The following is a 15,179-nucleotide window of genomic DNA, read 5'->3' on the forward strand; positions in this document are numbered from 1 at the left end:
AAAATGTACAATATATGGGTAGTGGGATAAACGTAGGATAATTGACATGCAGGCTTGCCCTAGAGATCCCAAATGGGCTGAGATCCCGCCTGCCAGTGGAGGTTGACACCCTAGCTAATCGGTTTGGCGCCCCCGCTCCACATCGGCACACCCTCCGTGACCCTATCCATCCCTAGACAGACATACACATATACAGATAATGATGAAAGGCAGACAGTCATGTTGCTGCTAACATGCTGAATGAAAAAAAGGCAATATTCAATGTATCAATTATATGGAAACAGGGAAGCTGATATAATGTAGTTCCACTAGTACAGATAGGATATCAAATGCACCAATCTATACACAATTCAGTATGATATATAAACCATCATTCAGAAGCCTATTATAGATACATAAAGTACATTAGTGCTGGCAATTACGGGCAACAAGAACAATATTATAAAAGCACGTGTGCTCAATTAACGGTAAACATAGGAACATAAATATGTCCAAAGTAGTAACAAGTCACCTATATAATGACATTGAGCATGAAGATAATAGTCTAGGACAGACGGTATATATAGACAACCTCATAACCACCCTGGCTAATCTATAGTCAGGACTGATCTACACAGGACACGTCCAAATGTTGGGACACAGCATTATCCAGTGTGCGAATTACAAAAAAAGTTGCCAAAAAAGCATTTTAGTCAGCAGTAACCAGAGGACTTATCTGTAAATTGTCCCAACACGTTTCTCCCCCTCCTAATTTGGGGTTCATCAGGGGATCATATTAGGAGATAGCCACAATGAGTCAGTGGACAGACGCGGGAGATAAATACACCCCGATCGGAGAATACTGCTGCCGCCACATTTTATGGATTTTGTCTTTATATATTGATATGGGTGCTTTTAAATGTATCTATTAAAAGTTATATTTAAGATCTTTCTTTGCTTTGGTCCTTGGAGATTTGTAAAGAACAATCTAAATTCCTGTAAGTGTTACCCACCTCACGGTCCAGGAACTCCCTGGTGATGTCCTCCGCTAATTCCTTGTAGGTGTTGGTTTTTGGTATCATGACACCAACTTTTGAAATCCCAAAATCGGTAACTTTTATGTGTCCAGCAGATGTAATCAGGAGGCTGTGGAAGAGAAGATGGTTTTAGCCTCACAGACCGTATGATAATAAATGATAACTTCCCCCCTTTATTATACTACGAGGGGCACTTACTTATCCGGCTTCAGGTCTCTGTGCACCACACCGTAGCTATGGAGGTATTCCACAGCAAGAACCGCTTCTCCAAAGTATAAGCGGGCCAAGGGGACAGATAGAGGACCCCTGGTGCTTAGGAGGGTCTCACAGTCGCCACCTATAGAAGAAAGGAAATATGACCGGTGAGTGGTTTATACAGCAGATCACCATGATGTATAATGGGAAGTGAGCGGAGACATTGGGATAGGAGAGAATATAAACAGATATAATGTATAGTGCACATAATATTAGTCTGAATCGATGGAGAAATGTCCTCCATGTAACTAATAACATAAAGTGATGTCACATCTCGTCTACAGCTGGAGATACTGACATGCTCAGTGCGGACTTACAGGGAGATCACACAGACTGTGGCGGACAGAGAAATCTCAGGGCCCCATAGCAAAAGTTCTAACTGCACGCCCCTTCAAAAAAAAACCCTTATTGAAGTCAATCGATGTTCTCAACAGCAATACACCTTTTATAGCCATTTTAGCGTATGATGCTCCCAAAAATGCCCCCACCCACAGACTGAGTTAGATATCCCCACAGTGAAATCTTAATCCAGTTTCACCTTACAGATATGATGTAGCACCTGTCTATAATGTCCCCACTCAGTATGAGGCCAGTCACAGCCCCCTACTTAGTATAATGGCGCCCAAACCCCCCCCTACTTAATATAATGGCCCCCATAGCCCCTCAGACAATATAATGGTCTCCACCACTGCCAATCAGTATGATGGCCCCCAAAGCCAATCAAACAGAATTAGGATCCCCACACAGAATAAGGACCCCCACTGCACACCATTCAATATGAGGACCCCCAGGGGGTGTAGGGGCATGTACAGTCACCAACTCAATATAGCGGCATTCACAGTCCCCCATAGCCCCACACACGGCACACCATTCAGTATTATGGTACCCACAACCCTCAATTCTCAGTATTATGGCTTCCACCAATCTCACAACTCAGTATTATGCCCCCACCAGCCCAACAACTAAGTATAATTGCTCTCATCAGCCCCACCACTCAGTATTATGGCCCTCAGCAGCCCCACCACTCAGTGTTATTGCCCCCAACAGTCCCTCCACTTAGTAGTAAGGCACACAATAGCCCCACTACTCAGTATTATGGCCCCCACCAGCCTCAAGACTCAGTATTATGGCGCTCACCAGCCCCACCACTCATTGTTACGGCCCCTACCAGCCCCACCACTTAGTAGTAAGGCACCCACCACTCAGTACTACCACCTCCACCAGCCCCACCTCTCAGTATTATGGCCCCCACCAGCATCAACACTCAGTATTATCGCTCTCACCAACCCCACTACTCAGAATTATGGCCCTTATTAGCCCCACCACTCAGTGTTATGGCCCCCACCAGCCCCACCACTTAGTAGTAAGGCACCCACCAGCCCCACCACTCAGTACTATAGCCCCCACCAGCCCTACCTCTCAGTATTATGACCCCCACCACTACTTAGTGTTATGGCCCCCACCAGCCTCACCACTTAGAATTATCGCCCTCACCAGCCTCACCACTCAGTATTATGGCCACAACCAGCCCTACCACTCAGCATATGGTCTCCACCTGCCCCATCACTCAGTGTTATGGCCCCCACCAGCCCCACCTGTGCAGTGTAAGTACTGAGACTCCACACTACAGATGCAATATTGTGGCGTCATCGAAGAACCTGCAGTACACGGAGTCTCGGACCCATCTGCGGAGGCTGAATGGTGGATTTAGGAACCTTTGGCTCCCTGATCCACCATTGTTTTCATCGGTATTCATATTCTGACAATGTGAATACCACTGAAATTGTGATGACAGGTGGTGGAATGGGGCCCAGTGCCGAGCGGTGCCAGGCCCGATCTGACTCACTGGCACCATAGCACTGCTGCACACAGATCAATGAATTTCCAGGCATCTTGGTAATAGAAAACCTACAGTAAATGCACTGTGAGGATGTAACTGTCCTAATTTTCCTAATTATATGAGCAGTGATAAGATGTAAGCAGACATGGGCTGAATATACTACAATATACATGTCCTACCTCCTACATACTCCATGACCATACACAGGTGAGATTTCGTTGGAAAGGAGCAGAGCATGGAGACCACGAAGGGACAATCTGCGAATGTTAGGATGTCCCTCTCCAGAAAGGCCAATGCCACTCTTTTTGGAGTGTTCAGGTTTCGCTTGAACATTTTCTTCAAAGCAAAGATCTGGTGTGAGTCTTTATGGTGCGCTAAGTAGACGGCAATGGAGAGAAAGAGAATCAATGGTTAGAATGAATCTTTACTACAAGAACATCTATAGAAGTCATTATATAATGTTTTGTACTAATGTTTAATGCTAGAAGTCTGTCCGTCACTGGAAGTCCATGTCTAGAATTTGATAAAAGATCACTACATAGATCACCTATGGGAGGTGTCCACAATGCCACGTCCGCCGGAGCCCTCACCCAGGTCACATTACAGGTGAGAGAATCTACTGAAATTATTCTTGGGCAGATTCACTACATTTGACCAGTAGATACGATTCAGTGCAAATAAAAGTTGGCCCAAATTAAAAGTGCTCCAATTGCCATAACATGACGTTAATTATGCTCCCGCATACCCCAAGACATAACAACATACTAAATGGAGGGGAGCGAAGGAGCTACAAAAAATGAAACCCATTATAGCCACTTGTCCTCTGTGCCAGTCTTTATTGCTGAGACCAGTGAGTAGACTCACATGGTCATGGTGGAGGATGGGGGGTGCAGATGTCATTGATGAAATTTCGTGTCACCCCCTCACTTGACCATGTGTTGCCAATTACTCTTATCAGTTCGCTAATGGATTCCGAAAAGAACAGACCGGTGCGGAGGAGGGGGAAGCTCTGATGGGGGTGGCAGTGTAAGAACAGATGAGGGTCTAGGACAGGCAGGTGTAATATATTATTCTATTTTAATCCCTTTCCTTAACAGTTTGTTTTCCTACAGATCATATAATTTCCCTATGATAACACTGAAGGGAAGAGCACAGAGTCTGGAGCATTGTCATTGGGAACCTTGAGAAACGTGGATTATGCCAACAGAAAACTCACCCAAAACTTCCACTGCTGATCAGTTTGGATGTCCCATAGTCGCTCTTATGCGGCTGTCTTGACGGGGTCAATGATTTGATCACGCTCTATAAAAGAATAAGAAATTATATAAAGATATAGAAGCTGCTGGAAAAAAGCTCTAGATGCAAAAACGTCTCCCTTCTGTCATCTCCTCTTAGAATAGAGACATCCCATGGTTATATGGGGACAATACTGGACGTGTCATTCCCACCCCATAATCTGGTGATACACCGACATCTCTCTCCATGATACTTACACCGTCAGATTGTTGGATCTCCGGGATCTCACAGATTCTACTGTCAGCATCCGCCAACACAGTTGTTTCTAAAAGAGTGAAAAAATTATGAAGAAATAAAATGTATTAGACGATATTAATCCTACATATATATTACAACAATATAACTCAGACATGACAAGATGTCTGTAAATGGGAATAATACTTATTATATAGGGATTCCAAATATGTGAACGTACGGCGCATCCATGAATAAATGTAATGGAAATGATGGAGGACCCCCCAATGATCACATGAATGAGGACCCCCCCACCCTCACTGTACATGTGAGTGATGGTAAGAGAGCTGAAGCATAGGAGCAATATGCAGATTATCCTGGAAGTGCACTGGGGGCGTGTCACAGTATGGATTTCTTCTTCCACGCCCCCAGTGCACTTCCATGCTGATTTGTATACGGCTTCTACATTAGATTTCCCTTGACTGAGACATTGGTTTTCTGCAAAAAATTATTACAGAGAAATGGCCAGTACAGTCATACCACAATATGCAAAAATGTGCTGACAGGCTCCCATTACACAGAATATACAGAGTAAATGTAAGATTATTCCCTGTTCTCTATAACATCTGGATATTTCTTGTAGGAGGTCGGGTGATCGGCTTACCTGTAGTCAGATCGCTGTTCAGTCCCGGGATTAGATTTTGCTCGTCTTTGGTGTCGCCTTCTGCTGTTTCCTGATAGATATAATATATATATAATTAACATGTGGAACCTTACACTAAATCATCACATAGATAAATCAGGAAGGACTAAACCTGCATTTACAGATGCAGCCAATTGTAACTGTACAAATCAGACGTGTGCTAGAGAAGATGACGGCTCCTTACCAGGCGTTCCAATGAGCGAGCCGGACGCTCCAGTACACACAGGACTTTTTCGGCCAGGTCTTTAATAAAAGCCAAATCTCCATATTGAGATCTTTCTTCAGCCTAAAAAGAGGAAAAGAAACAAAAAGGAAAATTTTGAGATGAGAAAGGTCACAATGGAGGAGGCCGCCATTGTATGTGACATTTGCTCCTCTCTGCAGATACAATAACTCTGGGGACTCATCGTGTTTTATATTGGAGGAAAGAAACTTCTATCCCACCATTATCTATAATATAACCAGGGATGGGTCCTTCTTTCAGAAGCCGCTATAGACTGCGCAAGCGCACTGTACGAACACATCCACACCGGGAGGAGGACGGGGATGGAGGAGGAGTGTGGTGCCAGAAATAGAGGTATGCGTCATTTCATCATGGCTATGGGGGGTCTCCTGCTAAAAGTGGGGAGGCTATGGAGGCAGTGGCGTACCGCCAATGGCGGCAGGCCACGCCACTGCTATGGGGCCCGTGAGCCGGGGGGGGCCCATAGCAGTCGCCTGCACCGTGTATGCCCCGCAGCGGGGCCCTTGCAACAGGCTCCGCTCCCAGGCCCGGCGTTAGCACCCGGGCAAGTGTCGGGTCCCTGAGCAGGCGGGGGGCCCCGCTCCGCTCAGGGCCCCGGCACAATACTTACCTCTCCCCGTGCCTCCGCAGCTCCGGTGTCTTCCGCGTCCTGTGCTGTGACGTCTCAGGTTAGAGGGTGGGATGACGTCTTTCCACCACACCCTCTGCTGAGCAGTCACAGTGCAGAGCGGGAAGACAGCGACGCTGAGGAGTCCAGAGCAGAGCAGCGGCAGCAGGTGAGGTGAGTATGTCATTTTTTTTTTTTTTTAATGTATGGAGGCCTGGGGCCCATACACTATATAAGGGCTCGTACACTGTATGGAGGACTATATGGGGGCCCATACACTGTGTGGAGGACTATATGAGGGGCAGTATACTGTATGGATGACTATATGGGGGCCAGTATACTGTATGGAGGACTATATGGGGGCCAGTATTCTGTAGGGAGGACTATATGGGGGCCAGTATTCTGTAGGGAGGACTATATGGGGGCCCATACACTGTGTGGAGGACTATATGAGGGCCAGTATACTGTATTGAGGACTATATGGGACTATATGGGGGCCAGTACACTGTATGGAGGACTATATGGGGGCCAGTATTCTGTATGGAGGACTATATGGGGGCCAGTATACTGTATGGAGGACTATATGGGGGCCAATACACTGTATGGAGGGCTATATTGGGACCCATACACTGTGTGGAGGACTATATGAGGCCAGTATTCTCTATAGAGGACTATAAGGAGGCCGGTATACTGTATGGAGGACTATATGGGGGCCAGTACACTGTATGGAGGACTATATGCAGGCCAGTATACTGTATGGAGAGGACTATATGGGGGCCAGTATTCTGTATGAAGAATGTCTTATACTGTGTGGAGGACCATAGGGAGTGCATTATACTGTGTGGAGGACCATAGGGAGTGCATTATACTGTGTGGAGGACCATTGGGAGTGCATTATACTGCGTGGAGGACCATAGGGAGTGCATTATACTGTGTGGAGGACCATGGTGAGTGCATTATACTGTGTAGAGGACCATGGCGAGTGCATTATACTGTGTGGAGTACCATGGCGAGTGCATTATACTGTGTGGAGAGGTGTGGGGCCATTATACTACATGGAGGGCTGTGTGGGGGTCACAGTTGGGGGATCATACTGTGTTGGAGTCACCATACTTTGCCTTGAGAGTTGAGGTGGGGTACGGTAGAGTCATTATACTGTGCATGTGGAGGAATTCACCATGGGGGTAACATACTGTGTTTAGGGGGGGCACTGTTGTTGGCATCATACCTTATGGGGAAATAAAAGAGGAATCTAGGACTTCAGCAGGAGAAAAATTACTGTGTAAAGGCTGGAAAGTTATGAGATATGCTCTTCCTTGATCCCCGACAATTTTCACTTTTTTGGAGGGGCTCCATTTAGCGCTTCTGCTATGGGGCCCCATGATTCCTATGTACGCCTCTGTATGGAGGTCTCCTGCTGGACGTGGAGAGGCAATGGGGGTCTCCTGCTGGACGTGGGGAGGCTATGGGGGTCTCCTGCTGGATGTGCGGAGGCTATGGGGGTCTCCTGATGGACATGCAGAGGCTATGGGGGTCTCCTGCTGGACATGCAGAGGCTATAGGGGTCTCCTGCTGGACGTGAGGAGGCTATGGCGGTCTCCTGCTGGACATGCGGAGGCTATGAGGGTCTCCTGCTGGACATGCGGAGGCTATGGGGGTCTCCTGCTGGACGTGCGGAGGCTATGGGGGTCTCCTGCTGGACGTGCAGAGGCTATGGGGGTCTCCTGCAGGACGTGCGGAGGCTATGGGGGTCTCCTGCTGGACGTAGGGAGGCCATGGGGGTCTCCTGCTCGATGCGTTGAGGCTATGAGGGTCTCCTGCTGGATGTGGGGTGGCTATGGGGGTCTCTTGCTGGACATGGGGAGTCTATGGGAGTCTCCTGCTGGACGTGCAGAGGCTATGGGGGTTTCCTGCTGGACGTGGGGAGGCTATGGGGGTCTCCTGCTGGACGTGGGGAGGCTTTGAGGGTCTCCTGCTGGACCGGGGAAGGCTATGGGGGTCTCCTGCTAGACGTGTGAATGCTATGGGGGTCTTCTGCTGGACGTGGGGAGGCTATCGGGGTCTCTTGCTGGACATGCAGATGCTAAGGGGGTCTCCTGCTGGAGGGGTGGAGGCTATGGAGGTCTCCTGCTGGACGTGGGGAGTCTATGGGAGTCTGCTGCTGGACGTGCAGAGGCTATGGGGTCTCCTGCTGGACGTTGGGAGGCTATAGGAGTCTCCTACTGGATGTTGGGAGGCTATGGGGGTCTCCTGCTGGACATGAGGAGTTTATGGGGTTCTACTGCTGTACATGGGGAGGTTATGCGGTATCTTGCTCAATGCATTGAGGCTATGGGGGTCTCCTGCTGGACGTGTGGAGGCTATGAGGGTCTCCTGCTGGACGTGAGAAGTCTATGGGAGTCTCCTGCTGGACGTGCAGAGGCTATGGGAGTCTCCTGCTGGACATGCAGAGGATATGGGGGTCTCCTGCTGGATGTGGGGAGGCTATGGGGGTCTCCTGCTGGATGTGCGGAGGCTATGGGTGTCTCCTGCTGGACGTGTGGAGGCTATGGGGGTCTCCTGCTGGATGTATGGAGGCTATGGGGGTCTCCTGCTGGAGGTGGGGAGGCTATGCGGGTCTCCTGCTGGACATGCGGAGGCTATGGGGGTCTCCTGCTGGATGTATGGAGGCTATGGGGGTGTCCTGCTGGATGTGGGGAGGCTATGGGGGTCTCCTGCTGGATGTATGGAGGCTATGGGGGTCTCCTGCTGGATGTGGGGAGGCTATGGGGGTCTCCTGCTGGATGTGCGGAGGCTATGGGGGTCTCCTGCTGGACGTGTGGAGGCTATGGGGGTCTCCTGCTGGATGTATGGAGGCTATGGGGGTCTCCTGCTGGAGGTGGGGAGGCTATGCGGGTCTCCTGCTGGACATGCGGAGGCTATGGGGGTCTCCTGCTGGATGTATGGAGGCTATGGGGGTGTCCTGCTGGATGTGGGGAGGCTATGGGGGTCTCCTGCTGGATGTATGGAGGCTATGGGCAGGGCCGGCGTCAGCACCCGGCGCACCCGGGCAAGTGCCGGGGCCCTGAGCAGGCAGGTGGGCCCACTGGCGGTCGCGCACCCCACCGGGCTATGGGCGGAGGAGAGCGGTGACAGCGCCCGCCCTTCTCCGCTTGCTCAGGGCCTCGGCAGCCGGATACTTACCTCTCCCCGTGCCTCCGCAGATCCACTGTCTTCCTGCTCTGCGCTCCCTGTGACGTCTCAGGTCAGAGGGCGCGGTGACGTCTTTCCACCGCGCGCTCCCCTAAGCCGTCACAGGGAGCGCAGAGCAGGAAGACGCCGGCAACTCTGGAGTCCGGACCCGAGCAGTGGGCAGCAGGTGAGGAGGAGGGAGGTGAGTATTTTTTTTTTTTTTAATGTATGGGGCATAATATGGGGGGGTGACCTCCTGCATGGGGCATAATATGGGGGGGTGACATCCTGCATGGGGCATTATAAAGAGAGGGGGGTGTGACATCCTGCATGGGGCATTATAAAGAGAGGGGGTGACATCCTGCATGGGGCATTATAAAGAGAGGGGGTGACATCCTGCATGGGGCATTATAAAGAGGAGGGGTGACAGCCTGCATGGGGCATTATAAAGGGGGTAACAGCCTGCATGGGGCATTATAAGGGGGGGGAAGCCTGCATAGTGCATTATGTGGGGGGAACAGACTGCATGGAGAATTATAAGGGGGGGGGGACAGCCTGTATGGGGCATTATGTGGGGGGTAACAGCCTGCATGGAGCATTATAAGGGGGGGACAGCCTGTATGGGGCATTATGTGGGGGGTAACAGCCTGCATGGAGCATTATAAGGGGGGGACAGCCGGTATGGGGCATTATGTGGGGGGTAACAGCCTGCATGCAGCATTATATGGGGGCCAGTATCCTGTATGGAGCGTTATAAGGGGACCAGTATGCTGTATGGAGCCTTATATGGGGGCCAGTATTCCGTATGGGGCCTTATATGGGGGCCAGTATTCCGTATGGGGCCTTATATGGGGGCCAGTATTCCGTATGGGGCCTTATATGGGGGCCAGTATTCTGTGTGGAGCGATTCGCCGGTTTATGAGCTATTGTAGAATTTACAATAGATATCGCTCATGTAATGTAAGAAGTGAAATCTTTGCATTGTACTATATATATATATATATTTCTCTGCTGTATCTGTGCATCATGAATCGTGGTATGTATTAAAGGGACCCACTGAGACTCTTTCGCCCGGGGCCCAGAAAAACCTGGAGCCGGCCCTGGCTATGGGGGTCTCCTGCTGGATGTGGGGAGGCTATTGGGGTCTCCTGCTGGATGTGCGGAGGTTATGGGGGTCTCCTGCTGGATGTGTGGAGGCTATGGGGGTCTCCTGCTGGACGTGGGAAGGCTATGGGGGTCTCCTGCTGGATGTGGGGAGGCTATGAGGGTCTCCTGCTGGACCAGGGGAGGCTATGGGGGTCTCCTGCTGGATGTGCGGAGGCTATGAGGTTCTCCTGCTGGACATGGGGAGGCTATGGGGTCTCCTGCTGGATGTGTGGAGGCTAAAGGGGTCTCCTTCTGGATGTGGGGAGGCTATGGGGTTCTCCTGCTGGACATGGGGAGGCTATGGGGGTCTCCTGCTCTATGCGTTGAGGCTATGAGGGTCTCCTGCTGGATGTGGGGAGGCTATGGGGGTCTCTTGCTGGATGTGGGGAGGTTATGAGGGTCTCCTGCTGGACCACGGGAGGCTATGGGGTCTCCTGCTAGACCTGCGGAGGCTATGGGGGTTTCCTGCTGGACGTGGGGAGGCTATAGGGGTCTCCTGCTCGATGCATTGAGGCTATGGGGGTCTCCTGCTGGATGTGTGGAGGCTCTGGGGGTCTCCTGATGGACGTGGGGAGGCTATGGGGGTCTCCTGCTGGATGTGGGGAGGCTATGAGGGTCTCCTGCTGGACCGGGGGAGACTATGGGGGTCTCCTGCTAGACGTGTGGAGGCTATAGGGGTCTCCTGCTGGACGTGGGTAGGTTATAGGGGTCTCCTGCTTTATGCATTGAGGCTATGGGGGTCTCCTGCTGGATGCAGGGAGGCTATGGGGGTCTTCTGCTGGATGTGGGGAGGCTATGGGGGTCTCCTGTTGGAGGTGGGGGGCTATGGGGGTCTCCTGCTGGAGGTGGGGAGGTTATGGGGTTCTCCTGCTGGACATGGGGAGGGTATGGGGGTCTTCTGCTGGACGTGGGGAGACTATAGGGGGTCTCCTGTTGGAGGTGGGGAGGCTATGGGGGTCTCCTGCTGGACGTGTTTAGGCTATGGGGGTCTCCTGATGGACATGGGGAGGCTATGGGGGTCTCCTGCTGGACGTGGGGAGGCTATGAGGGTCTCCTGCTGGACCGGGGGAGACTATGGGGGTCTCCTGTTAGATGTGCGGAGGCTATAGGGGTCTCCTGCTGGACGTGGGGAGGTTATAGGGGTCTCCTGCTTGATGCATTGAGGCTATGGGGGTCTCCTGCTGGACGTAGGGAGGCTATGAGGGTCTCCTGCTGGATGTGGGGTGGCTATGGGGGTCTCTTGCTGGACGTGGGGAGTTTATGAGAGTCTCCTGCTGGACGTAGGGAGGCTATGGGGGTCTCCTGCTGGACGTAGGGAGGCTATGGGGGTCTTCTGCTGGACGTGGGGAGGCTATGGGGGTCTCCTGCTGGACGTGGGGAGGCTATGGGGGTTTGCGTGTGCGCATACTACGCTATCCGGCTCCATTTTATTGAAGACACTCTATGTGTGAATTCGCAGACACAGTGTCTTTAAAAAAATGGTGCCGAAATTGTACCAATAAAAATGCTTGTCACCAGGGTGTAGAACGGGTTCAATTATCTATATGGAGAAGTTTTGTGCGGAGCGTCCGCTATTTACCTGCTGTAGTAATGTCCTGATGTTATGAAGTAAATCCGTCACATACTCTGAGGTGAGATGACCTTGTTGGTATTTGGTCAGGCAGTTCCTTACTAGCTGCACCACCAGCCGGTGAGTGAAGCTGAGGACGCCATCGGGTGGTAGAAGCACAATGTTAGGGCGATTGTTGATAAGAATACCCCATAGTGCTTGTACCTGAAAATTATCCAGAAAAAATCCGGCCATAGTGAGAAACTGTAAGTGCGCTCAGTAACTAGCTATGGAGCCAAAATGGCACCCGCTACCCTGTGTACATTGTAGAAGTAGTGACTGTGAGCTGTGATGTCATAATGGGCGAGCATCACCAGTGATGTCATGATGGAATCTTGTGATAGAATCTTCAAGAGGCGACTCTGCACAAACAGATGCTGCCGAGCAATGTGTACAGTGGAAACTCCATAGAATAAAATCCATCTCCATGTTATCATGACCGTTCTCTTTTATTTCCAATTAGAACACAACCAGTATAAGGGTAAGTTCACACGTTGCATTTTTGCAGCATTTTTTGTTCAACAAAAACCAAACTGGTGGCAGGAAAAACATTGAGTAAAATACGCACGTTTTTGCTGTGTTTTTAATTGTTTTTTTTCTCATTCATTTGAATTGGTGAAAAACGCTGCAACGGCCCTAAAACGAATGACAAGCTGCAGAATACTAAAAACACTAGAAAAGAAACGCAGCATGTGAATGAGACTTCAGAAATCTCAGTCACTAAGCTCGTACTTTAAAGTGCAGTGTTATTGCCGCAGAAAAACAGCCAATTGTGAACACACCCAAAAGATATACTCCGTCATATGGGAAATAATGTGTAGATTTATTCCTCATTTGTCTTTTTTTTCTCCATAGAACATTTTAGTTTACTATTAACAACTGTGACAAATATTGAAGAATTAATAAAAAGTGATAAATCATTTACATCATTGTCATTGATCGTTGTGTCTTTATAAAGTTCAATCCTTTACCTTGTTGTGTTTAGGTCGCGAGATCGTGCAGCTGCAGGAGCGGTGAGCCGCTGTCAGAGTCGGCCAGACTCCCTATAAAGCCGGTTTCACACGTCCATATATTTCCAGTACCGGAAAGGAAAAAACGGTACCAGAGATATCCGTGTCCCATGTGTCCCTGTTTGTCACACGTGTGGCAACAGTGTGCCGCATCAGGATCACACGTACCGGCACCTGGGAATTAGCGTTACATTTTAGTGGGTTTGATATGGTTATTTCTGCTAACATCCATCCACAGTTTTAGTAAAGTGCCGTGAGCAGCAGAAAGTGCACACAGTGTAAGATCCTCACCATGGTCCTCCACACAGTGTAAGACTCTCGCCATGGTCCTCCACACAGTATAAGACACTCGCCATGGTCCTCCACGCAGATTAATGCACTCCCTAAGGTCCTCCACACAGTATAATGCACTCCCTAAGGTCCTCCACACAGTATAATGAACTCCCTATGGTTCTCCACACAGTATAATGAACTCCCTATGGTTCTCCACACAGTACATTGCACTCCCTATGGTCTTCCACTAAGTATAATGCACTCCCTATGGTCCTCCATGCAGTAAAATGCACTCCCTATGGTCCTCCACGCAGTATAATGAACTCCCTATGGTCTTCCACGCAGTATAGTTCACTCCCTATGGTCTTCCACACAGTATAATGCACTCCCTATGGTCATCCACACAGTATAACGTACTCCCTATGGTCCTCCACACAGTATAATGCACACCCTATGGTCCTCCACACAGTATAATGCACACCCCATGGTCCTCCACACAGTATAATGCACTCGCCATGGTCCTGCACACAGTATAATGCACTCCCCATGGTCCTGTATGCAGTATAGTGCAGCCCTCCAAAGAGTAAAATGCGGTCCCCCACCATAGGGTAAAATGCAGCCCCAGTCCTCCAGTATTATCAGGACATACTGATTTAAAAATAAATAAATAAATACATACTTACCGCTCCTCGTTCCCCGCTGCTTCAGTCTCTGCAGCTGATCACCTCAGCAGCTGCCAGCTCCACTGTCTGGCACAGCGTGGCGCGTCATCATGCCGCAGCGTCAGACGCAGAGGAGGAATGATGGGAGAGGGAGTGTCACATGAAGCTCCCTCCTCCATCATTGCTTTCAACCAGGGCCGGCTCCAGGTTTTCGTGGGCCCTGGGCGAAAGGGTCTCAGTGGGCCCCTGTAACACTGTAAAATAATACTCTTTCTGTATTATTTTTTTCTACTGAGGACTTCACAAAGTATCAATATCACGATATTCTTATAAAAAAAATGTATCTATTTATTCTTGGATTGTCCATTAAATAGAATCAGATTGCAGCAGGTACATACAATAATTAGTTATAAAGTAATTGTCCATTTGTCCATAATTAGCTTAATTGTTGAGATTCACCCATCTTTCCTTGGATTCTGGCTGGTAAATCATGTCTTTGTCCAGCACGTGTCCAGGCCTACATGTCAGATACTTCTCAGCATGAAGATTCTTCTTGTGGGGTGGGCAGAGCAAGAGAGCCCCCCCTTTGTGTACCATGGGCTTTTATAGCCAGTCGTATGGACACCTGTTCTACATATGGTAGTGAACCAAAAATACACACACAAATAGCGCATGTCAACTAGACACGATGGCTGAGGCATAGAACTCAGATTTAAGAAAAATGATTATCGATTATTAATTATTTAACATTCCCCCCTTTTTGAGGATAAAAAGGACTGAAAAATCCTCAAAAGAAAACAGGTTTATCATTAGGATAACAATCATTTTTTTTCCTTTTCTTCTTCCTTGGCAATATTATTAAATTTCCATAATAATAATAATAATAATAATAATAATAATAATATCAATATCGGATTATTGTTATATAATGATGTGAATTCATGTTATGGTAAGCCGTGACTAATATTCATTTAATATGTATAATTATACTTCCCTATATCTAAATCGAAGTAATCGCGGGTCCAATCGTCATCATCTGATGTCATCGGGTCGTCGTCTTGTCTTCTTCTTGGTTGTTTTATAACACAGTCTATAAACTGTGCTCTTTATTAGAAAGATCATGTGTGTCAATTGATAAGAAAAAACAAAGTCCATGGATGAAATGTAGCTTTA

General features: G+C 49.1%; 1 protein-coding gene across 1 annotated transcript in view; it reads right to left on the minus strand.

Moving 5' to 3' along the window:
* Window positions 1-221, minus strand: part of LOC141191743 (microtubule-associated serine/threonine-protein kinase 3-like) — a 49,786-nt gene extending 49,565 nt beyond the window's left edge. The window contains exon 1 of the mRNA XM_073661671.1: window positions 195-221. Coding sequence (XP_073517772.1) covers window positions 195-221 — 27 coding nt within the window. The remainder of the gene's footprint in view (window positions 1-194) is intronic.
* Window positions 222-15,179: the final 14,958 nt, after the last annotated feature.

The sequence above is a fragment of the Phyllobates terribilis genome, unplaced genomic scaffold, assembly GCF_046119375.1.
Source record: "Phyllobates terribilis strain yellow unplaced genomic scaffold, ASM4611937v1 Scaffold_52__1_contigs__length_9100884, whole genome shotgun sequence".
NCBI classification, from domain to species: Eukaryota; Metazoa; Chordata; class Amphibia; order Anura; family Dendrobatidae; genus Phyllobates; species Phyllobates terribilis.